Below are 25,403 nucleotides of genomic sequence, written 5' to 3' on the forward strand. Positions count from 1 at the left end.
TTATTAATATGTATTCTTGCATCTGGAATTTACTGTGACTGGGTTCATTAATATTTGTTAACAAGTGTACCGTTAAAACTTACATTTTTTGCTTTCAAAGCTTTATCTATAATAAGAATAGGATTAGGATAGCGAAAGAGCTTTTAATTACGCATTTAAAATTCAATGTCGACAAAAAATATCTTGTGCACCATTAAATGTTTCTACGTATCTTTTGATATTATAGCACCAGTATTGAGTATTTCCTAAATAATTCCGTGATGTGTCAAGATGAAGAAATGTTTATCGACCGTGTCGTCTACCTCGGAGCGCAAAAGTAGGTAAAAAATTAAATTGTATCAGATATTTATTAGGTTAAATTAGCCCGTGGAATTCTTACAAGGCATGGCCAACGTTCTGTGCGGCTTCGCTACAAATCTCTAGCTGAAGAGTTAAAAGGAATATCAGTTACAGCTCATAATTGTTTTAACTCTGTCAATGAAAGTTAAAAGAACCTCAAGTGCCAACTACTCACATATTTAATAGAATCCCCGTTCCCGGTGGTAGAATTTGAGAACTTGGACTTGAGAACTTGGACTTGAGAACTTGGACAAAATATTTTTTTTAATGGTGAGGAAGCATGGTAGTTTCTTGTATCCCAAGCCCCAATAATCTCTCTATCCCCGTAGTCACATTGCGGCCAGCGTTTAGCCGAATATCTTAGATCAGCTTCCAGTTTCCAAGATGTCATCCTCTCTTTCTTGTTCCTAGTGGTAACCACTCCCACTTCGAATTGGATCATCTACTACCCTCCAATCTTTTCATACGTCCGCACCATAAAATGTTTTCCCCTCTGCTCTATCCATCAAATATTCCTTTATTTCCAATTTTTCTCCTTATTTCTTGTATTATACATTTTATATATTCCACAGCTTCGTGCTAAATAATCAACATTTTTTTGCATCTACTCAATTTTTTTTCCTTTGAAAGTCCCTCTTGTTTCCGCACCACATTTATCCTATTGATGACTGATAATTTTGACTCGTTTGATGTTTTCATTATATTGTTTTAGACTAAGACACCTGATGTTTGTTTCGTAACTTCTATTGGCATATTGGTTACTTGCATTATTACTCTCTGTTCTCTCTAAACAGCCGTATTCTCAAATATAAGTTCCTCTGGTAAAATTCAATGAAATTTTGGTACCATCCAGCTTTAAATAGTTTCAAAATATTTTTTGGGAACGAGCCCTTGGTGAAAACCTTGCATGTTTCAGATTTCAAGCCAAGAACTTTCTATTTTAAATTTGATGGTCATGAGATATTCACATCGCATCGTTTAAGTTTAATTATAATGGTTAAATTCGACTCGCTTTCCACTGTATAAATATTTTCAGCACGCTAAAAAAAATTACGAGTGTCGTATAGTCTTTCTATCGTCTCCGGACTCAAGTAAACCATTAGCAGAAAAAAATATTGAAGATTTAAAACTTAATTGTAAAAGATATCACCTCTTGTCTTATTTTAGGAGTAGCTCACGTTTGAATATCTTTTCATTCAACCGAAACTATTTGTTGCACTTTAATTAGTACATACAATGGCAAATTTGAATTAAGTATGAACTTAAAATGAAAATATGAATTTTATTATATTTTTGACACGTGTTAAAATAATTAGATTTTTTTGAAAATTTGTTTTCGGTATTAGAAAAACATGCCCCGAAGTAAATTAGCTATTACTCGGGGAAAATACGTCTCTATCCCATAAGGAATTCTTAGAAATTATTCGTAATTACTGGTCGTACTTTTACACCTCATGCATCCACATAAATACAAAGTCAGCGTACTCCTTCGAGTGACTTACCTTGCGTTGATCCTTGATTTCGCCCCTATCCACGATTCCACAGCCTGACTAGTTTTAAACTTCAGTGGTTGATTTATCGGAAAATGTAAATAATATTACGACGGCTGTGCACTCGCCACTCGTCGGATATGCTCGTAATTTCTGGTCGAAAGTACTGTGTAATAATGGGAATTAAGATACTGCTACTTCTCTAGGGATCAGCAATTAAGGAGTACTCGTACAATAAAACTGAGCGCGGGTAAACGGAAAGGCCATCACATTTTTCTCTTTGTACAGTGGCATTCAATATTTCAACGATCTGTGTGTAAGCATGCTCTGGGGGGGGGGGGGGGGTTGGGGGGATAACAACAGGTTTTGTGCAGGGCTATGAGGGTTATATAACATCGGGTTATTCCCCTCAGTTTCGCCTTGGTCAGTGTTTGAATTCAACGAGTCTCCGTATAAGATTCCGTGACTCGTGCATCAGCGTGAGAGTACAGGCGGCATGTCCCCAGTCGCGTCTCTCTTCACGCTCGAAACCCGTTAGACTCGTTCATTCCATGTGTTCCGTCTAATCTCGCCTCCACCCCAACTAACCTAGCTCGTTTTCTCGCGCTCACATGATCACCCCTTCCATTTTACCTTGAGTGAATTCCTCGGCAGCTCCTTTGGATCCTTAGGAGGGGGTCCCTCCACTCCACGCCGCCGTTACGTAAGCTCGATCGAAACACCGCCATATGAAAGGCGGCTAATACAGGTGGTTCCTTTGGTGGATGCCTGCGTTCAGCATTCAGACTTTGATTATATAACATCTCCATTGGTTGCTAACCGTGTTTAAGTGGAGTGTGTGCTGTGAGTATTGCATGCCCTATCTACCCTTCCACAGTCCCCTGAAGTTGGCTTTGAAGATTCTATGAACATGTGAATTTAAAGAGTATCAATCCGACTTCGAAATATTCCTTGATGGTATTGACCTAGGCGAGGAAATAGGAATTAATTGGACAGTAACTATGACCATCTGGGACACGTTCTTCAAAGCTACAATTCAGTTTAAAAGCCATCTTAATTAGCATATATGGATAACATAACAGTTTCAGGCTTAAATAGGTGGAATTCCTACAGGTTTTTTGTGTGGAATAGCAACGTTTTTTCTCTACCCTCACCTAGCATATATGGAGTTTGCTGGTGGAAAAAATGGAGCAGCATTCTTAACTTGATTTGCACGGTGGTTAGATTAAAGGTTTAATATTACACTTGACTGTGTTCAGAAGACTGTTAATGCTACTTTGTAGTCTTGCGAAATGGACCCCACGAAGTCAATTTTCACTTGAATGGGCATTATTAACAGTTTTTTTGCGTTCAATGACTTTCGCGCGTTATCACAATTTTGGAAATGGTAATGAGGACTATCACAATGGAAATGGTAATTTTTTGCCGTCGATATCTTCGAATGTTGAATTTCTAAAGGGGACCTTGCTCATTGGCGGTTTACATGTACATCGTCCAAATGACGCTCTCCAAAGAAATTTTCTTCCTTCCTATATTATGCCTGCTGATATCAACTCACAAATAATGCTCTTAAGCCCGTTATTAAAAATAACTGGAAGCCAATGGCTGTAATTTTATATCTTCAACAAAAGAAATGGAAACATATTTGAAGCGCTTCGCATTCGAGAGAGACTTTAACCTTGCTCAAGTTCATACCTTCACCGTCAGAATTTGCTTCAACACTCTCGGAGTACTTGGGTACTGTTAACTTGCGTTGTTTCACTCGGCCGACGATATGGTGTGGCCTCCGAATGTCTTCTGTCTTACTGCGTCGGTGATTCATTAGAAAATTCTCTCTCATCTCACTGGTTTTGAAAATTCAATGCAGATAGCTTAATTTCATCAAGAATCTCCGGATGAGTTGTACAGGAAATTTCCCTTTTATTGCGATATAAGCGTCACCAACGCTTTGTTTTCTTTTTAACACGGTCGTTACTCCTAGTGCTAAATAAATGTCGATTTTCAAGGTTTTCCAGTATGACCCTTGGATTTTACATACATTTGACAAAGACTGGCGTGTTCTCTTTAAACCTGGCTTCTTTAATGACGTCAATTTGGTCTCTATATTGAAAGTGACGTCTTGCTTTGGACCTTGGAGTTCTAATAGTACTGGCATACTGATAAATGATTAGTAATTTTTTGTAACAGGTTTGCCTTGATCAAAACCGTTTCACTAATCATTTCTCACAAAGTGATATAATTGAAACAAGTGAGCCCACTGCCCTTTAGTCAGTGCTCATCGGAAAAAAATAAGTAAATTGAACTTCCATGTGCGTGGTAGACGTGAATGATGGTAATCGTTTTCCTGGGAAATTCTTACTTCAGAGCCTAATTAAAATTTAGCAGAATTACATCTGTGTCGACTTCACCATATTTAAAGAAAAATCTTTACTTGATTTTTGAGACGGCTAATGGCTGCTGCTTACAAACATAAAACCTAAAACCATCCATCGATCAATTTTTGAATTTTTTTTTGGTATCTGCAAATAAGAATGGTTAGCTGCTAGTCTTTATAATTCCTTTTAGTATCTGTTCATATTTGGTTCATGTCCCGTCGGTGACTTTCATGTGGTAATATTTAAGTTTCGTACACCCACCTCGTATTAATGATCAAATTGTATTGTAAAACTTCCTGCTGTAGCAAAGAAATTTAAATTGAAATTTTTCATTGACGTCGGAGAGTGGTGAATATATTAGACTATTTGATAATCGTCAGTTCCTTTGCCATCCAAACACTTTTTGTTGGATTGATATATAGACAGGATGGCTGGGCGAAGTTCTCTATTTGAGCGTTAAAAGCACAAATTTACAGATGCATCTCCTAAACATTTCATGCCCTAAAGGGAAATATGTCTGCTGTGAAACATCGCATAGTTTTATTGCCCATTATTTCTTGGGTGAGAAACCATTTTAATATCAGAAAATTGTGTGGGGAGATCCTGAGTAGAACTTATTTTTTGCTACCCAAATCATCTCTTCTGAGCTGTAAAATAGATCTGTGTAAATTCGAAAAAAACTTTAAGTAATTTAACTCTATTTACCCATCCTAAATGCAATCTTCAAAAAGATAATAGTGAATTTTTATTGTTATGCTATTATGATAAATTATGGCGCTTTCTATACAATTGGAGGCAGTTTCTAGGAAATAGGGATATTAGTTTTAGTAGCAGCATCTTTCATTTCGTTTACCAGCAAGAAATAAGTTTTGAAAAGTGCCTGGTCATAACCTAGCATCTACATGGCATCGTGGATATTAACAAAATTGATAGATTTTTTTCGTTTTCAATTAAGCGAAGTAGAGTTATCGAGTTGAAATTAAAATCGAAACGTGAGTTTTTTAATAGAGTTTTGTATTAAATTGCGAGATTTTTACTCGGGTATCGTAAACTCTCCCGGTCTCATAGAGATAAGTAAGCGTATTTAGACTGAGTATATACTCTAATTATGCCAAGGAGAAATATACCCGAGAACGTGTTTCACCTTTCATCGGCGTACTTAAAACTATTTGGTGAAAATAACTGATCGCAGCGTCCTGGATCCCCGACTAGAGGTCGGGACTGGGGAAGTAGTCAGAACATCAGACTTCCATTTTCTGTGCGTGTTCTTTGTCTTTGGGAGATGTTTGCCGTGGGGCAGACCCGCGCTCTCACATTTCCATTTTTTCCCTCTCGGATGTGATGGAGCCTGGGAAGAGAGAGAGATCAATCACAATGTTTTCCGAGTGCAGAGGAGATGGAAAGCCACAGGGTAGTGTCAACAATTTTAAATTCACTCGGAGTGACAAAATTCCGATGTGAATTACCCCGCGGTGTATTTTTGCCTTCTACTTATTTCAGAACGGGAGTGACTTTATAGGAATTTTTCGTTATTTTTTGCTACTTATCGTCTTGAATTGTTACGAAACGCTTTGCTAACTGATTGATATCGCGAGCAAGCCATCGCTGTTGTAGGAACGATACGTTTGGCTGAAACTGTAAGGTGTGGTTTTCATTTTACACTGCTCTCTGCTTGGAGGTGTTATTGTTATGAACTAACACCGAGGGGAGCGATTGCGAAGCAACCAAGCCTATGTATGGAGCCGAAATAGTTTGAATTTCAATTGGAATAAATATCGAGGCCCGTCTCTCCCCGCCTGTAAATGCGTAAAGTAAAAGTGTTTCTTTCGGAATATTCTGCATACGTATTTTAGTTAAAAATCATTGGAGTTAGGACCTGATGAGTTTTCCGCTGCCCATTGATATCAATGTGGACATCTATTTTCCCTTGCTTTCTAAACCGGAGTATTACTGGTGTCTAGGTAACAGTAACCCTACCTGCATATATGTTGTCCTACTATTGTGGTCCTCCCCTTCTCTCCCACGACCTGAACAATCACTCGTGGTTGAAACGGCAGCTACCACCTCCTCCAAGAATTCGAGGTGCTTTCTGCCTATTTCCTGGCTTTTTCGCCTTGACTTTGTTTTCATTTATACTCGTGTACAAATCACCTCTCTCACTATGCTATGGGCACAGCCAGTTATTTAAACTGACATGGTTTTCCGGTTGCTCCCGCGTTGTTGTATTTGTTAAAGTTCTTGAATAATTATTAATAATATTTTTTTCGCAGTTAATTATGAAAAACCGGGGTAGATGGTAGTCCATTGGATAGTGTTAGCCCAATTACTGAAGGGCTCGGGTTAGATTGTGTCTGTGACGCCCTTTGGCACCCTCAGCTCCACCCAAGCTGTGTGATTTTTCTGGTACTAAATCTTCCTAGGAAATCACCAGTGGCCCAGGGAAAGGAAATGGCCCCCCTGCTCTTTTGCCTTTCAAACGCTTTTGGCCTTAGTACTAGATAAGCCTTACCCTCTCTTATCTTCGTGTTGTTAACTGTGCCATAGAAAAGTGCCGATATTATGATGATATTCACCAATTAGCGGTTATATCGCCTCTGTATCGTAGTAGCGGAATTCCGTATTGAAAATGAGTCCTGGACAGGATTAATTTTTCAGTCAAGAAAAAATTTCGTCAACCTATAACTTGTTGGGGGAAGTCCGTACTTAATTGCCATTTTAATATTAATTTACTCCGCGAACAGGTAGCCCCAGCCATATGCAGGAATACATATTATGAAATGGAATAAACCCGATTGAGTTGTTACGGTATAAAGGCGTGGACTTTTCTGTGATCAGTACTTTTCCAGCGGTTCGAAACCCGCTGTATTTTTTTTCAACTTTCCCTTAATTTTTTACATGAATTCCGTTGACTCTCTTGTGCGGGGCTTGGCCTTTTATTCCATACCGCACTCATGTTTTTGTCAAAGTTCGCCGGACGACTTCTTGGTCCCTGAGCATCTATCCCGGAGAACTTCTCAAATAAAGGTTCTACCCAGGGATTGAGCTATGTCTTGCTCTCGGATATTTATGGAGGAACTGGTCCCGCGCTTTGCAAATAAAAAATGTCGTCTTTGATCTGCAAAGGAATGCTGGTGAAAGGACTGAGAGTTGATATCTGGCGTTCGCAGCCACGTGCGCATAACTGCTCTTATTTCATTAGTCATTTTCTCAATTGTTGGAACGAATTTAGCTACCCCGCCCTTAGTGGGGCAAGGGGAGAAGACGAGGGAGGGAAGTGGGGAGGCGACCTTGATAGGTGGTTTAATTTTTTTTCCTTCACGCTAGTATGCTAATTTCTCCTCTGGGTTTCCCTACAATATGGTAAAATGATGCATTTCCTCGTGTATCTGTGAAGTGAAAGCCTCGAAAGTGCCAAGCAAACCGCCACGGAATTTGAACTTTGAGGTGAGTGGGCAGCGTATAACGTTAGGACCACTCGCTTACCCGTGTTGAATCGTCCAGAATGTTTGCGTGGATCGATCCGACTCGATACCCGAAGGGACTAGAACTGCCAAAACGTTATCCTCCGTTCCTCGGTTAAGTTAAATCTACCGTGGAAGTATATGAGTTTTCCCTCAGTTGCGAAATTCAACCCTTCCGTCTTTCGTCAGACTTTGGGAACACTCACTGGTTAATCATGGTAAGATTTATTTTCGGAGTATGGTTTTCTGTGTACATTTCTCAACCTTGGACAAACCAATATTCTCAGCGCAATGTTGGTGTTCGAGGCGGAAAACGAAATCATGGCCCGAGGATTGAGAGGCAAGCGTGCTAGTTACCGCGGTGGCTAATTTATTTTTTCTATATGTTACACACAACCGTGCTGTTATATATTTCTCTTGATACTGCCCTTCGCAAATTAGCGAATAAATACACTAAACATGATTATTATAGACCAAGATTATTGATAAAAAGATAAGTGCTCCGAGTCATTGTCTAATTTGAAAATTGACCCTTTATTCATTTTAATAGTTTTAATTTGTTAAGCAAAATTTATCCTGAGGTATTTAATAATGCTGTCATTAAATGCTTGTTTTTTTAGGCATTACGGTAAAAAGGAAGTGAGTTAATTGTGTTTTGCTGTTCACTTCAGAATGTTTATTAATGAACATTAAGATATACATTAAAGATTATTTTTGCCAGCAGTCTCTCTTTGCTAGAATTTTCCAGCAAAGAGAATTTGCTGGCAAAAATAATCTTTAATAATCTTTGCTAGAATTTTCTATTTTCTAGAAATTTTTCCCGATCCAGATCTCGAATAGAGCTGTTTACGTTCGACTGCAAGGCCCTATAATTTCTCAGTATCAATGAAAACAATTCATGCAATGAGAGATTTAGAAAGTATTACTTTGTGGTTTTGAAATATTAGAGTGAGCCTTTTATTTAACATAATGATTTCACACGCTGAAGTTTCGACTGTCTTTCTTCCAAAGTCAGATTTGAAAAGCTCCGCAGTCTGTTCTCCTTCGTGTAATATCACTTGTTGCTTGCATCACCTGTTGTTAGTCTCAGATTTGAGACGGATGCAGATTTAATTGGAAAGGCAGTTTTCCATGCGCGAACATGCTCCGAAGTGCTTTCACTTAGAATAAAGAGATAGCGGCCTTTGGAAGCTACACGAAAAGATGATACGATGCACAGTCGCTACCTCATTGTGAGCTATTTATTAATTTAATGCAGACGGAGTCACATTAAGAGAACCTAAACTTTCACCATGATGACGACACGAATGGACGTCAATAAATAACGAAGATAAGCGCCAACAGTGAATGTGACGGAAAATTTATCTCGCTCTGTGCCGGCCGCTTTCGATGAAAATTAATGTCGCGCAGCTCCGGTCGTTGGGTCATAAACGTTTACTCGACCGACGCTCTTTTATCGTGGTGCTTCGAGGGCGAGATTGAACTTCAGGGTGCGTTGGTCAATTCCTCGGCTGACCGTGAAATTCATCATCGTACAGAAACCATTTCCAGTCGAGAATGGTGTTCATTTTCACACGCTCGAGCCCGGGAAAATTATTAAATGCAAAACGCTTGATTTTTCATCGCAATGCATCGTTTTCGGCCCCATTTCAGCTTCCATAGTGAGACAATGTGAAAAAGTCGATGCATCAAGATTCATGCGTTAATGAAGCTATTAAATCGACTGGATTTACTTAAAAAATGAGGGCACATTACATTTCGATATGAGGGAACTAATTTAATAAGCGGGAAGCTCTCTCTTAGGTTCCTCTTAGGCCACGATCTTTTGGAGACCCCATGACGAGGGAACTGGTCGTGCGAAATAAGATAGTCACATTCTCGTTCTTCGGTCTATGCCAATCCAGATAATTCAATTCCGGTTTAACTTCTTGTTTAGATTGAAAACGTTATGTAATGAGCAAGAATGCGCTGGAGTTGATATCCATTTACGAAGTTCATTTTTACATTTCGTAGAATTATACTTGAGGCGCAGTAAGCTGTCACAGATAATTTGGTCGTTAGTCGATTTGAAGCTACATCATTGGCGTCTAAATTGTGTTTTTCAATGAAGGTCAACTTAAACAAAATATTGAATGTTAACTGCGCAGAACTACCGCAAGTCAGATAGAAATACAATGAGTATTTTTTTCCTTTTGAACCGGTGATTTGATTTCTAATATTACTCAAACCTTTCGCGTGCCTTTTCATGGCATCATAGTGTGGAGAAGTAGGCAGTTTTGAATAGTAAAGCAATAAAGTACCTAACGGCATTACGAGTAAATGGGCCTCATACTCTGATGTTTAAATTTGACACGTCTTGAGGAAGCACCTGCTAAATGTATAACTCAAATACCTCTCATAACTCTCAAATGCTAAACTATCGAAAAAAAACCTTGCTCGATTCCTTTGGTGGTTTTTGGGTTTATTTCCATTGATTCGTTTAAACGGTATCTTTCCGCCGAGTATTTCTTTCGTAATGGGCCTGATAAAATCTTTAAACGACGGTTAGTTACGCAGTTATGCTAATTCTTTTTATTCCAAGGAAACAACGGCGAATTCGTCGCCTTAGCTCTTTCCAGTGGGCTTTCCATTGTTAAATCGTGCAATGCATACCTTTTATTTACGCAATTCAATGCTCAAAGAGATGTGTATTGGCAATGAAAGGGAACGCAAATCTGCATAAAGTATGGAGCGTCAAGTGGAGCGTATCTTATTCTTACATAAATCATGCACTTGAATCTAAGTCATATCCTCGATATAACCCTTGCATAACACTTAGGATGGGCTTTTTATAAATAAGCGGACAAACAAAATAGTTAAATTTATGATTATGGTACCCGAGAATTATTATAAATACTATGCATGTAAAAGTACTTTTGTTGCATATATTTTAAGCCCCATCAAGTATAGTAAAAATATGTATTCGGAAGTGTTTTTTAATGTAAATTGTATTCCAAAATCAGATACAGTATAATTGCATCAGTATTTGTATACACCATATTATCTACTGATGAATTCAGTGGTGACAAAAGTGTGCATAGAAGGCTTAAAGGGGTAAACCGTGTACGATAGGTGAAAGTAAAGGCTACATTTCTTGATACTAGGTGATATATTCTGGAAACATGACGTTATTATGGTAATCCCCGATTTTAATTTAATATTTGAGAAATAAAGAAACGGTCAGGAAGTAAAAGTTATCAGAACGGTGCTGAAAATAGCCTCCAAGGAGACTAGAACTGGGTGTGGCTACATAACTTCCTTTTTTTAAAAGTGAAATGCTTTCAAAAAAGGAAGTTATGTCGCCGCACCCTGTATATGTCACCTGGTTGGTAGCCATTTTTTAATTTTTTATTTTATTATATAATCAGCTTTTGTTATGTAGCTCGTCTTACATAAGTGGGGCTATGTCTACTCGTGACTAAGAGTGCCGTTTCAATCAAGTGCAATTGCAAGTGCAATTTCGATTCCTTTGATGTTTCAATTACAAATTATCTACTAACATCAAACGTTTTTAATAATTCGTATGCTGAGTGTATGCAAATGAAAGATAATTTGGAAATATCTGGCGATGCGCATCAAGTTCTGATGCCCTCGGAGAGCACATAAGATTCGAAAAGTAAGGTCCCCTATTTTTTTCATGAAAAATCAAACTTATTCTCAACTTTGCCTTCATCGTTGGAAAGGTTGAACATTTAGCTATTTTTCTACATAGTTGCCTTGATGGTCAATCACTTTTTATATCCTTCTAAGCAGCTTTATAATACCGGCGTCGTACCTTCCTCCCGCCGCTTCGCGGATCCAACTGACGACTGCTTCTCCGATATAAATTCATCGTCATTTAGTGGAAGGTGACGGTGAGAAGTGCATGGACGTCAAAAAAGTGCGGAAGTGGCGGAGGGAGTTTTTTGATCGCAGGGAAAATGTCCATGATGAGCAGCGCTTGGGGCGGCCGAGTTTGCCGGAATCAACGGTGGCTCCAATTGACAAGATGGTGCGCAATAACCGGAGAATTACCCTTCATGAGATAAAGGAAAGCCTTAATGAATGAAGAGTGGCTACTTCTCCGTGAAGAATATTGTGTCGGAGGTCCTCGGTTACAACAAGGTGTCTCACCAAAGGAGTGCGTTTGCATTATGACAATGCACGTCCACCTGTGTCACATTAAACCACCACCCTACTCAATGAATTCGGCTGGGATATCATCGACCACCCTCCTTGCAGACCGGACGTTACCCCCAACGACTACCGATTGTTTCTCGCTCTCAAAAAACACCTTTGAGGACAGAAATTCAAGTCGGACGAGGAAGCGCAAGAAGCAGTCGTCAGTTGGCCTCATGACGCGGTGGGAGAATGGCAAGACGCCGGTATTAAAAAGCTGGTTACAAGGATGCAAAAAGTGATTGATCGTCAAGGCGACTGTGTAGAAAAAGAGCTGAATGCTCAGCCTTCCCTACCATGTACACAAAGTTAAGAATAAATTTAATTTTTCATCAAAAAAAGTAGAAGACCTTACTTTTCGAATCGCCCTCGTATATTGGTGGTAATATAGTGTAAACATGCAGATGGTGGTAAACTGCTAACTTAAAGAGCGAGCATGTTATAAATCGCAGGTGAAAACATTTTTAAACGGTAATGTACCTTATTCTCCCGAAAAACTTTCACAAATACCTGAGGACTAGAATATTTTTGATAACTGGTAAATGTAAACGTTCTGAAACACACAGATACGCGGGAAAATTAATCTTATTCCCTTTACACTATGAACATAATTTTGTATTACTAAGGTTAAAATCTGAACAAAATTTAATCATTTTAGCACCAAAAAGGGTAGTCGGATTGAATAGTATCGAAGTGATCAAGTGAGGCGTGGCCGTGCGCGTTAAAAATATATTGCAATTACCAAGTGGTTGTGTTAATCGGCAGATTGGATCGGAAGAGTCTCCTTCCAAATTTCCGCGGCCATTTTACAGGAGTGTAAATCCAAGGGTATGAACCGGAGTAAATCCGATTAGTCGTCGGATACACTATTCCGAAGATCCCCCTTGTCATTTCAAGGCAGATCACACACTCTATTCAGTTTTAGATAAGGAAAATATAATGGCGTGCGTAGATGTTGTGGGCGTGCTTTGACTGTGTGAGCGCGTTCTTTTAATGCCCGTTTGTGCGCGGGCTCATGCGCGCGTCTGGGCGTTTTTGTGGTGTGTACGGAGGTAATATGTTACCTCCCCCTTAAAGTTTAAAAACCTATGAAAATGAACTGTTGCTTCCCTTGCAAACCCCCCCCCCCCACATCTCCCCCGCTATTCACCATCTCACCCTCCCGAGACCACCACCGCCAACCCTCACCTCCACTCCGTCTCCGACATGGGGTGGGAAAAGAGGGTATACGGGGTCGTCGGGATGGGATGCGGAGGAGTTTTGGGAAGGGGCAAGGGGGGGTCTGTTAACCGCTCCCTCAACCGCCCTTCCCTTTACTCGCGCGCGTTCTCCCTATCTCTCTCTCCACCCTTTCCCCATCGATTGCGACGTGCGACGATCCACGGGGGATGGGCCGGGAGGGGGGACAACGGAGGGGAGGATGGGGTTGTGAGGGGAAGGCAGAGGTGGGAGTCGCGTGAGGGGGGAGCCCGAGAGAGAGAATGGAGGAAAACGAGGGAGGGTATAAGGAATCTGAACGTTGGCCGCGCGAGGGATTCAGTATCGTGGCGGCTAGGGCAGTAGTGGCAGGCGGCTCCCTTGTGGACACATTCTCCAAAGCACACTATCCCCTCTTTTTTTCCCGTCATTCCTCCCTTTCTCTGCCCTCAGCCGTCTCTCTTTCTCTCGCGCCCTCGTCCGCGCTAAGTCTTCTTCCCTCCCGACCGCTCTTTTGCTAAGTTCCGCTCTCCTCTCCGATCTCCATCGCTGCAGAGGAACTCTCGATTCCACACCCGTCGACAGCCATGGCCATGAACGGGGAGCAACGCCACCGTCCCAAGATTGATATCGGTCGCACCCAAGGGAGGACGGTCTCCTGGTCCGAAAGCATCGACGAATCCGAGTTGGAAGTGCCGGGGACCCCGCACACCCCGAGGACCTCGACCACTCCCGGTGAGGTCTTTTGCCGACGGTTTAAGGAGACTTAAAAGTGACCCTTCTAGCACGTTCGAAGGGTTTGCGGCGGAAAGAAAGGAAGTTTTCTGGAATTGAGTTCATGTCAAATCCTTCACGTAACGCCGTTCTAACTGGATGAAGAGTTGCCAGCTTTTTTTGTGCGTGTGAATGGATTCACTAAAATTAGTTTCACTCCCCTGTACTATCCCCGGTTTAAGTAAATGCTCTACTTGAAGTTCATAGCAGTGCGGAAAAGTCAGTTTGAACGAACTTAGTTTTTTAAATATTGAAGGAACGATTTTTCTTCCATTTTTTTCTTCAACTCATTCAACAAACTAATTTTATTCTCCACCTGTTCTGTCCGTTTTCAATGCGATGACGTACGCTAATGCTTTTGTAAATTTTGAATTTCATTGTCCTGTCTTTCTTGCTGTTACTGCTCGTCACGTTTTGACTTGACAGTGGGAACATTTCTTTGAACTAATTCGCGGCTCGCGTTTTGCGAAATTTTGACGCCGGTCGTTCAAATTCCAGGACTCTTTCCCCGGTAGGAATATTGCTCGCATCTCTTGAATTCATCTTGTATCACATTCCTCCCACTTCTTTGTTTTCCACAAACTTTGTCTTTGCCTTCACCGTTCTCCTGTCAAATATTTGCTCCCATCACTCACTTCTGAGGAAGGTAAGAACTGTTTTTTTTCTAATGCCCTCGGGTCTCTCTTATTTTTTACCTCTCGCCAGGCCACGAGAAATGCGTCTTCCACCACGATCTTGAGCTGGACCACCGACCCCCCACGAGGGAGGCCCTCCTGCCGGAGATGTCGAGGGCCTACCGACTCCTGCTCTCCTCTTTTGGCGAGGACCCGGACAGGCAGGGCCTCGTCAAGACGCCGGAGAGGGCAGCGAAGGCCATGCTGTTCTTCACAAAGGGTTACGACCAGTCCCTCGAAGGTCAGTACACATACTGCAATGTGGATTTCGTTTCATTCCCTCTCTGCTCACTTTCCATTTTACTCTTGCCTCGCTATTTAGGGCAGTAAATTTATTATCCGGTGCCAAACAGTGATTAAAAAAAATGATAACGAAGGTAAATTGAGTGCGGGTAAGGTATACTTTCCCTCTTGGAGACAATCATGTTTTCCTTTAGATTTTGGCACTCGGAATATTTTTCAAGGGAAAAGTCCAGTCGCCCCTGTGATTAGCTTGTTTTTACTGAAGGTCTCATGAAAAACTAAGGCAGAGGGCTAATTTCAATCGAAAGGCAAATTCATGGGTGCGAGTATTGTGGAGCCAGTGTTAAGAAGTAGAGGCCTAGAAAATCAAGGTAGATCTTAAGTTTAAAGTTGATCAGCTAGATTTGTCAAATATTTGAACTCTCAGAAGCTGACAAAGCATAAGAGAGATTGAGATACGAACCCCTCCAGCTATGAGGAGTAAAAGGATGACATTTTTGGTGGCGCCAACATATTGCGGTATTCTTCGCTTTTGAAAACAGTCCTGAATTAGCAGTTAAGGCCACTCGTCGGTTAAAAAAAGTGATAATGCCTTACGCGCTGATACACGCAAATGCGCTTCTTCCACTTGACAGGTTGACTTCATCTCGAAGCAGTGGCAAACCTCCTACTATCATATTTGCGATACACGGGGATTTCTGCAACCTGACTTTTCGTCTGGAGGACGTCTGATTCTTACCTCCGTTCAATGGCATAGGGAGGCGTCGTGACACTCTGGTCTCATGGTCACTTAAGAGAAGCTCGGAAGGGATGATTTTTATGTGCAGCCCGCGAAGTAACTTCGGATTGCCTTAAAATTTCGAACATGTTGTTTTGCTTCATTAATTCTTAATTATTTTCTTTCCAACTTTTTCTCGGTTCAGGTTTGATATTCTATCTTGGGATACTCTACATTGTGCGGACGTTGACCTGCACAGTGGTTCGGGATTCAGGGGCGTTAAATGTAGTGTCTCGTTGAAAGGGTACTTTCCTTTCACATTATTTGTCGATGGGTTGGGAGGAATGAAACGCTTTAAACCTGTTTCTTACCTTTTTGCGCACTGTGGTTATTTCCCGTGACTCTTGAGAAACCGGGTCCAGGTAAACTTAATAAAATCTGCCAAATGAAAGTTTTAAAATGGCTACTCAATAACTAGAAAGCCAAAGCGAAGAAAATGATACTTAAGATGGCTCGCAGAGACCCTTTCGTCCAGGTATTCCGTGGTTTTTGGATTGCTAAGTATTCCCCTAATCATCTCGTCATTGAATTGAAAGTTAAAATCAATACCACTGATCCTTGCAATGGCATACCTCAACTTTGGAAGCATTCTTTTTCGAACGAATACAGAATATATTTTTGCCGGAAGTTAAGATACCGTGCTCTAATCCATAGTAACGGTAAATTTGATTCCCGTAACTATTCTTCTGAGATCCAAAATGTTAATGTTGCAGGCCAAATACTAAACCCGCTGTGTGTGTAATTGATGTTTGCTCTATATTTACGTTAACTTTCTCCGTCTAGTAAATAGGATCCGACAATTTTTCTCAGAGAAACTCAATTTGTCAGGGAATGTCATAAGCTATGTTCATTTTTGTTGCATGTCGCAGACACAAATTGTTGCAAATGCTCGCGATTCATCATTTGGTGCGCAAATCTATACTTTGAGTGAAGATAGTGAGCCTTTTAATTGAGAATTTTTGCAGTTAAAATTTATCTCCAGAAGTAGGCACTAAACGCATTCATTTGAACGGTTTAAGCGCGGACTATTGTTTCAGTTCAATCAGGAACGTCTGTCGGAGACAAGCAAAATATAATCATAGCAGTTGATTCTATTACTGGGTCAAAAATTCTTCTCTTTCATTACTCACGTTATATAACACTATTTCAACTTAGGCATGCGGCTACGGTTTTCTTGATAGTTGAAGGTGAGCAACTTGAACTGATTACGTTGCATTGAAATTATTACGTTGCATTGAGCTGATTTCCTTTTAACTTTCTCGAAGTAGGTGTGTATTGTTCTACGTTCGGCCTGCCGGTTGCATTTTCAATATATGCCGACGTATACCTGTTTGTGATATATATATATATATATATATATATATATATATATATATATATATATATATATATAATGGGCTGACACAATATAACACAAATAGAAAAGAATAGACACATTTAAAAGAACACTCACACGGTAAATTATTCGAGCTTTCGGCCCTCTCAGAGGCCTTCTTCAAGTCTCTCTTGAAGGTGGTGTATATAGGTGATATATATAGATATATATAGATATATATATATATATATATATCACACCTACCAAACCGACCTTCGGGTTGATTACTCTGCTTATGGTTTTTACATATACATATATATTCCTCTCCGCTTTCCGGTACTCAATGAAGGCGTTAACCATTTGGACTTTCTAAATGCTTTGATTGGCGGTCATGTAAATTAAGGGTTAATGCATTGGCCATGGAACTTAAAATCAACTAAGGCTGTTCAAGCATTGCAGGTTAAGATCATCTAGCTTTCTTCGTCAGACGCGGATATTTTTTTGCAAGAAATTTTTCGTACCTTGAGTAGACGTGTCGCCATGGTTGACAGTTAATGGCATGCACTTTCTCAATTGATTTTAACTTTTTAATATGTAAAACACGTAATGTATTTACCGTAATAATAAAGCCATTGAACATATGATTGCTAAAATTTAACTGGGTCGTATTTTTTGGATTTCAAGCTTCAGTTGCTCAGACACCAGGTGAGTATCCACTTTTTCAAGCTAATGTTCCAAAAGATTCTTCCGAATTTTCACATTTTGTTTTAGTTTGCTTTTAACCCTGCTCCCGTTCACTCCACTGTTGCTTGCAAGGGAGGCCGCCAAGAGACGGCCTTGTTCTCATTCGCAAATGAAATATCTGACTTTGCATGACACATTGAATTGTTGCCTTAAACTTTCATTCATTCATTCTCTTGGACAATTGTTTTTTAGTTGCCGACTGTCGTCACGAATTTGAATTAAAAAAAGGCTGGCATGTGTTATTGGTTTGTTGAACCAACTGGATGCGCGGGAGCTTTTATGTGGGAGAACGGGGAAGGGGACTACTCAATTAAGAGCAGTTTCTTTTGACTCACAATTATTTAAGGCTCTTGATTTTCAAGAGAATCTGGTGAAATATCAGGTGTAACCAGGTTTATTTTAGGCTAATAACTTCGTGCCGAAGCGTAAAACTTGGCAAGTTAATCTGACGACGCAAGCTCACTGTGCGGTTATAACGTTGCCCGCGTGCCCTTCTAGACGCATGGGACCTTAAATCCAGAGAATGCAGTTCGTGCGTCGCAGTCTTATTCGCACAAATCCCAGCAGTAATGACTCGCTGACAAATTTTGAGCTTAAGAAGGAAAAAGAGAGAGCCTCAGCTTACGGCTATGAGCGGGAGTAGCCTGAGAGGGATTACTCTCCCGAGAACATTAGTGAGATCACGTTTGTCCTTACGTTACAAGCGCACCCGCTCGGTTTTTAGATGTTTTTTTTATTTCCGTAGTGTCTTAAGAGAAAGTTTAACATCTTGCAAGCAGTTACATTGTAAGATTATTATCTCCAATAAAAAATGAACACATTTAAAATGCTGAATAGCCCTTTATATCCATCGGCGTAATTATTAATAATAATGGCTCTTGAAACATCGATCTGGCTAATGGATATCTTCGTTCCGATATGATTCCATGAACGCAGCATAAATGATATAAAGCTGGTGTCGTGTACCTTTTGAGTAGTAGGTCTATCGCCAAAGTAAATTAGATGGTGAAATGGCTCTTCAGGCACTATTACAAAATATAATTACTGCGCTCATGAATCGAACACTTTAATGAGAAAACGTCTTGGGAAGGACCACTCGACTCTTAAGTCATACGGGGCCCTAAAGATTGTCGTCAAGAGGTTGAATCGAAATTGTTTAAAAATATATTTTTAATTTTGAGTTTCAGTTTGGAAATCGGAAATTATTAATGGATGAACTATTACTCAGTCTATCTTATTTATTGCTATGTTGGAAAAAATATGACTTATTAATCTAAAAGTCGCTGCTCTTACCTTGTGGGAACCTTTCATATTGGAAAAGGAATTGACAAAGCTCCTGTAATTTCCACTCTTGTTGGTCCTATCTAACCCGTTCCCCCTGAACCATGGCCAGAAAAAGGTATTGATGGGACAAATGTAGTGTATTTCCACATAAAGTTGGCTCAAGTAGTCGAAATCTGGATGCATATTAATCAAGTTTTTGTGGAAATTTCAAGTGTTTTACCTATTCCCTTTTCTTGTTTAAATTGTTACCTGAAATCAAAATACTGGTCCGCAACATTAAACGGAGATCAAAAAGACCTTTTTATGTTATGATTGTAACAATTAAATATTGTAGCAAATTACGTAAAAGATTTTGTACACTATAAAATAACTATCGGGATTAACATCATTATTTTTCAAAGAAATGTTCCTTATGGAAGCATGAAAAAAATGTCCAACTCATAAGTAACTTAAACTAACGTAAGATGACCAGCTGTGGCGCACGTTTTTCAAGAATTATTTGCTTGGTTAAATTTCGTTCACCCTGCAATCATACTCGAGTTGGGTGGACAGTAAAAACAAAACGTCGGAATCCGTTCGACTTTTAGACGGGGGCACACACCCTCGCTACGCTCCGCTTGACATTATCTAGTGTGGTATTGAAAGCATGCTTCATGCAAGACTGCCTCCTTGGCTTCATTCGCGAGGGACCCTTTCGAGATGGGAGTGATAGCATAGGCGTCCAACGTATTGCAACACTTAAGCCGAACTTGTTAGCTCACTGCCTTAATTGCTAGCGTCGGAAAACTCGGTTGTTCCCCGGGCCCCGTCAACTTCTATGACCACATTGGTAAGTGACGGGTTCTGACTGCTGCCGAGAGAAAGCATTGTTTGTCCCGGTGCATCCGGCCATATCCGTTTATTTCCAATTTGGGGGCCAATTTTTTAACGCTGATTCTTTTGCGCATTAGTTGCGCGAAAGAATTGTGCGAAAGTCTCCAGGGAGAAATTATATGAAATGTATGTTTCTTCTCGAAGTTACGCCATCTTGTGAAAGGAGGTTTCATTCAAGTAAAAGACGGTGCTCAGAAGCACGAGAACTAATTTGAAATGAATTTCTAAAATTTTTTCTAAATCGGTAAAATGAAGTAATAGTTTTAAAAAAGTGCTTGCGTTGAGTCTTCACATAATTTGATGTAATATTTTTAGCATGATTTGTTTCCCTGTTTCGTGAAATGAAGTAATTGCTTAAGAGAGCGTTTGCGATGAGTCTTCACTAGGTGTTGATCTAACCGCTTCCGTAGAGGATGGAACCTGATTACGCTGGGCGATTAGTTGAAGAAACATTTGTATCAATTATTTTTTATTTCCTTTAGTATTCTTTTGCCTAGATTGTCTTTTAAACGACCAACGTAATCCCCAGAGATCCTTCCACTACCTTTCCATCCCTTCTTATTCCGTTGAGTTGACATCATCCCTCACTTTCCTCTCACAATTCTTCATTGGTCTTCTTCGAATAGAGTCGTCGGTTAATTATCACGCCATAATGTGTTCGCTCCCCTCTTCTCCCTGCAAGTGCCTGCCACATATTCTATTTTTTCAGTAATTCTACATTATAATAAAAGCAACTTACTTCGAAGAGTGGGTTGATAGTGAACCCGATAGAGGACACTCTTAAGGAGATACATTGATTGGACTTATCCTACGGTACGGTAGTTTCCTTAAGGTCATGGCTGAAGGAAACGCTGTGAGGAGGAATTAAACATGGAGGCCTAGGATGAACTAAGAGAAGTACGTAATGGACAATTCCAATGTAAAGGACTATAAAAGCTATTTGCAGATTGGCAAGGGATAGTGATGCGAGGATGGTTGCTGCTACAAACCGAATCATGGCTTTTGGACCAGTTACTTAAGCAATTCCTATGCTGGTGTTCAAACACATCACAAACTCAATGAAAACGTCATTAAGATTTGTCGTAAAAATATTCAACTATTTCCTCGTTTAAAAATCGGATATTATTCGAATCTCAGGAAACCAAAAAGGGACTCGGAGAACTTTTATATCCATATTCCCGTAGCCCTCGATGACCTTGGGCGCTTGGAATGCCGTCGATCAAATAAAAGGAACGTGGAGGTTAACTCATTTTTCGACTGTGTACCATTGAACTCCAGACGGAGGGCACGCTGGGATTGCTTTGAGAAAATTGTCCATTTTGAAAGGGTAAGAGGAAGCTATTGCGCGATGTCTCGGTGACTGTTCAACGACGGGAAGATTTGTGGGAAGTGGATATCTGAAAGTCAGCGCAGGGAGTTCCGCTCGGGTGGGGGCATCTTCGGGCGAGAGTCGGTAGACTCAACGCTCGTTATTGCGTAACGATTACGAGCATGGGATAAGAAAGTAGGAGGGCGTTCAGTCCCTAAAATGTTTCTCTTCTCCATCGGTCCCCAGTTTGTGGATTTCTTTCGGAGCTCGTCATTCCACTGATTATTCGTTCAGCATTTATTTTCAGCAGAAATCAATCTGCCGTGTCTGAGAGTTCGGCAAGACCTAATGATGAATTGGAACCCAAGTGAGGTGCCTGTTCATTCGGTAGAATTACGGTACTAATTAAAATTTTGCTAGTATTATATATGGATAACTCGACGTGCTCCATGTCCAATTATTTTGTGCAATTTATTGGAGGGTGAGAATTTGAAAGAGTCCTCATCCTCCAGCCAATCAGCGGGCCGAATCAGATGACTGCAGTTCGATTTTATTTGATAATGTGCTACTAAATCGTCAGTCCTGTCTAACACCAAATGAGATTCATAGGAAACAGAAATTTTGAGTCGAGTATTAAGATGGAAGAGAGTATTAATGGGGTTATTTATTTCGGCAACCTTTGCCCGAAAATTGACATGGTAAAGAGAGCTTGAGTATTAGAATTTGGTTTGCGAAGTAATAGATCATGGAGTTGGATTTCATCTACATAATACCCCGCAGGCCGTCGCAAGAACGTGTGACGGGGGGCGTTAGGTCCCCACCCGTAAAATAGAATAAAACCTTATGCTAAACCAACATTCATGCGCAAACCTACACCCTGAAGGCGTATAAATTCGTGCATTAACCTTTTAACTTACACGCATGCAAGTACATACACTATCAGCTAATATACATATACACCTACAAATATGGTAAACAATCTATCTAATGGCGTGCAAAATAGAATTGAAAAGCAAGAAGGGGAACTTCTACTATCACATGAACATTAAACTCATGGTCTCCGCCCCCAAAGACATAGGTAGGGAATGTTACACGCCACAGCAGGCAGGCAGCGGAGTACTCTTTACAAGGGAAAGATGAGTAAAGACTTTTGTTCTGGAGGTTGGTAGGGCAACAATTTTTCATGGGGAACCGTGCATCAACAAGGTGTGTGGCAGGGGGACATACCATGCGCACGTAGTCCGATGACTGTCGAGACGATTGGTAATGAGGAGCCCGTATCAGCTCTCCGAATTTTGCCCTCCAGCAATGATAATTTTGGCGATACGACGAATCCTGGTGACTGCGAAGCGATGCGAGCGGTCACAACTTGTGTTATGGAGGGAAATCTCTTTTGGAGTACGTTGGGAGTCATGAAAGAGAGGGTACGTGACGCCACCACCCTTTGCGCGTTTGGGGAAAGAGACGAGACAAAATTATCGTGAAATATTTAGGGAATGTGGAGAATGATAAAGAAAATAAACTTGAAAAAGGGATAAAAAGGAAAACGTTTTAAGCGATGTGAAGAAGAGAGAAAGTTGAAGGGTGAATTCTAAGAAATCGGGAGATGGCTTGAGAAACATTGGAATGTTGAAGGTTGTGACATAACGAGGACTTAGGGTAAGCGGGTAAGAAAACGGGAAGGGATGAGTGGACAGGTAGGTACACTCAAATGCAAACAATGTCGATGCCATGTACAAGTACAAATACAATGAGTTAGATTGGCAAGTTACGAGAGTTGTAGGTGTTTTTGTCCATGTTCCCTGGCTTTGTTCTGGGAAATTTGGGACCTCGTTTACTTGGTGTATTCTCAAGTGATGCCACTGGTTTTAACAATCTGCTTGCTAATGTATTTGATCAGTTTTTTTAATTTTTCATGGTTAATTTAAGGAATGTACCGGTTAATTGCAAATATAGCGTACAATACTAATCGTATAAATATTGAGGGTTCCCGCATATGCTTACCCCTCTTTTAAGTCTACGAATACATCAACTATACTATTTTTATCAGTGTTGCTTTGATATCTGTCACATTTTGATTAAGAGTTATTTGCTCTACATCAACTATATGTTTGCTGTCGTTTAAATGATTCTACGTGCATTTTTTTACACTGATCACATGGCTGCTTATTTGACATTTTTTGCTGTTTGTTTTCCACACGTATTACTTATGGTTTATACTTTTTGCTTAATATATTGGTTATTATCATTTCTTAATGTCAAAACTGTGTGTTTATAGTTGTAGTATATTGTCTTCTATAGTACGCAAATTCTTATTTATATATCATCTTTGGGCATCGTTTGATACCCAAGTTTTTCTTCTTTACAACTCTCCTAGTACAATTGTCTTTAATTTGTCACCTTAACCTGAGTTCTTCCTTTTTCCTGGTTAATCTTATTCTTGCCACTATTTTCTTATTCTTTAGGATTCCCTTCTTCTTAGCACTTGATATTAAATCATTTATTGAGTTTGTCATACATATTTGTTAAAGCAGTCGTATATCATTTCTGTGCGTGATTCTGCTCGTTACCGTATCTCGTGCCATAAGCTTCCACACTTAATATTTAATACAAGTATGTATTCTATGTTTAAATGTTCCGGTAGTTCGCATCCCTCACAATCCCCGCTTTTGTAGAACTATTTGAGAAGTTCTGGATAAATAACTAATTGGGGAGGTTTTTAATACTATTTTCATAATCGACAAATTTTTCAAGTGGAACCAATTTTCAAGTGCCAATATTCTAATGTTCTCTACTTCCGTCGTAAATCAAAGTAGACATGCAGGAATTTTACGGCACAAAAACGATTCGCCTCGACCGGGACTCGAACCCGGATTCCTCGCTTCCTGGCCGAGTGCGCAAACAAGTTACTTAGACGTCATCTTTCGCTATGAATTTTGGGGTGCTGCTTAAAGTTAGTAGATACTATATAATGACGACCTACCGTGCAACCAATGTCACAAGTAATCGTAGTGAAGCGCGTAGCGACACAGTCACCGGGGTGTGCACCAGCGTTTAACCCGAAAGGTGTTTTCCTTATAAATAGAGTTCCGGTCCCCAAGAATGATTTAATGCTTGGAAATTCCTGAAATTCAATGCCCATTAGGGGGCGCTTCCGTTAAAGCAACTCTTCCGGCATTTAATGCAGTTATTTGAAGCTAGCAAAAATGTTTCCGTTCTTATAAGGACATAATGGATGTAAAAAAGCGATGCTCATTTTACCATTTCTATGAAATGTGGAAATGTGTGACATTAGCAAGTTGGACGATTAAATAGTAATTATAATATCAAATAATTTTAATATAATCTTATTCTTTATTACAGTTGATTTTATACATCATATGCCTGCGTGTGAAGCATTTTCCACAAGCCTGTGACATTTCCAGTTTTTTTATATTGGTGTTATTGCGCACGCAAATTTTTCAATTGAAAGACTTCACTCTGAGAATTTCCTTCCATGTGTAAAAGGCTGGAAAATGTTGTGATTCCCCAATCTATTCTATTTATTTGCGGTCGATTTCAATTAATCCAGTTACTAATAATAAATATTTACCAGTTTAAATGATGTGACAATTATTTGGAGAACCACCAGAATGGCCAATGTTTGTTTTTAAGTTCTGTGCCCTTCATCAAATTTTCTATTGGATCAAACTTCTTTGAAATGTCATCTGTAAAATGGTCTAAGCAGTATAAGTGGCAATTTTTATTAAATTCTGAAATTAAAACAATTGCATTCCTCCATCATGAAGACTACATTGGAGCTATTCTTACTCGTATTTCCATCGTACTATATTAACACTACTATTGTAGACGCTCGTTTTTGAGCTTGTAGGCCGTAACTTTTTCTGTTATATTTAACAGGCCTACTGGCATTGATTTGGCTATTATTATTTCATGCGACCCATACTATTAATTGCTGTTCATCCTGCATTTGCCTAATTTTTCACTCGGATTTAAAAAAATGCTTTCCGTAAGAAAATATGAGAATTATGGGAAGTTAGGAAACGGGGGGCCTCTTTCAAATACGTAACGCCCTCACCAGATACGCTCTCGTAATAATTAAGAAGTGCAATCGGCTGAGAAGTTGTTGTAACACTTTTTTGTTCGTGATAAATGTGTGCTTCTTGATTTTCTGAACCGAATTTTGTCCGCGTTTTCATTCCTTCAACGACAATCGCGACATCATTGGATTTTGAGAATGAATCGGGAAATACTAGGCGCAGCTCGGCTGAAAGCTCAAGCTACTCAAAGCTATTGAAGAATGACAGTGAGAGCTCGCCCTGCTGTCGTAATTTTCCCTGCCACTCTCCT

The 25,403-nt window shown here is 40.0% G+C and overlaps 1 protein-coding gene across 2 annotated transcripts in view; it reads left to right on the forward strand.

The window, feature by feature from the left end:
• LOC139695153 (GTP cyclohydrolase 1-like) overlaps nt 1-25,403 on the forward strand; it is a 136,682-nt gene that overhangs the window by 45,722 nt on the left and 65,557 nt on the right. The window contains exons 1-2 of one of the 2 annotated variants that reach the window (XM_071593804.1): nt 13,412-13,794; nt 14,539-14,748. In XM_071593804.1, the coding sequence (XP_071449905.1) occupies nt 13,647-13,794; nt 14,539-14,748 (358 nt within the window). In that variant the 5' untranslated portion in view covers nt 13,412-13,646. Of the gene's footprint in view, nt 1-13,411; nt 13,795-14,538; nt 14,749-25,403 lie in introns of those variants that run through there. The other variant, XM_071593806.1, reaches the window with a different exon arrangement.

The sequence above is a fragment of the Hetaerina americana genome, unplaced genomic scaffold (assembly GCF_022747635.1).
Source record: "Hetaerina americana unplaced genomic scaffold, ioHetAmer1.1.p SCAF_6, whole genome shotgun sequence".
Lineage (NCBI taxonomy): Eukaryota > Metazoa > Arthropoda > Insecta > Odonata > Calopterygidae > Hetaerina > Hetaerina americana.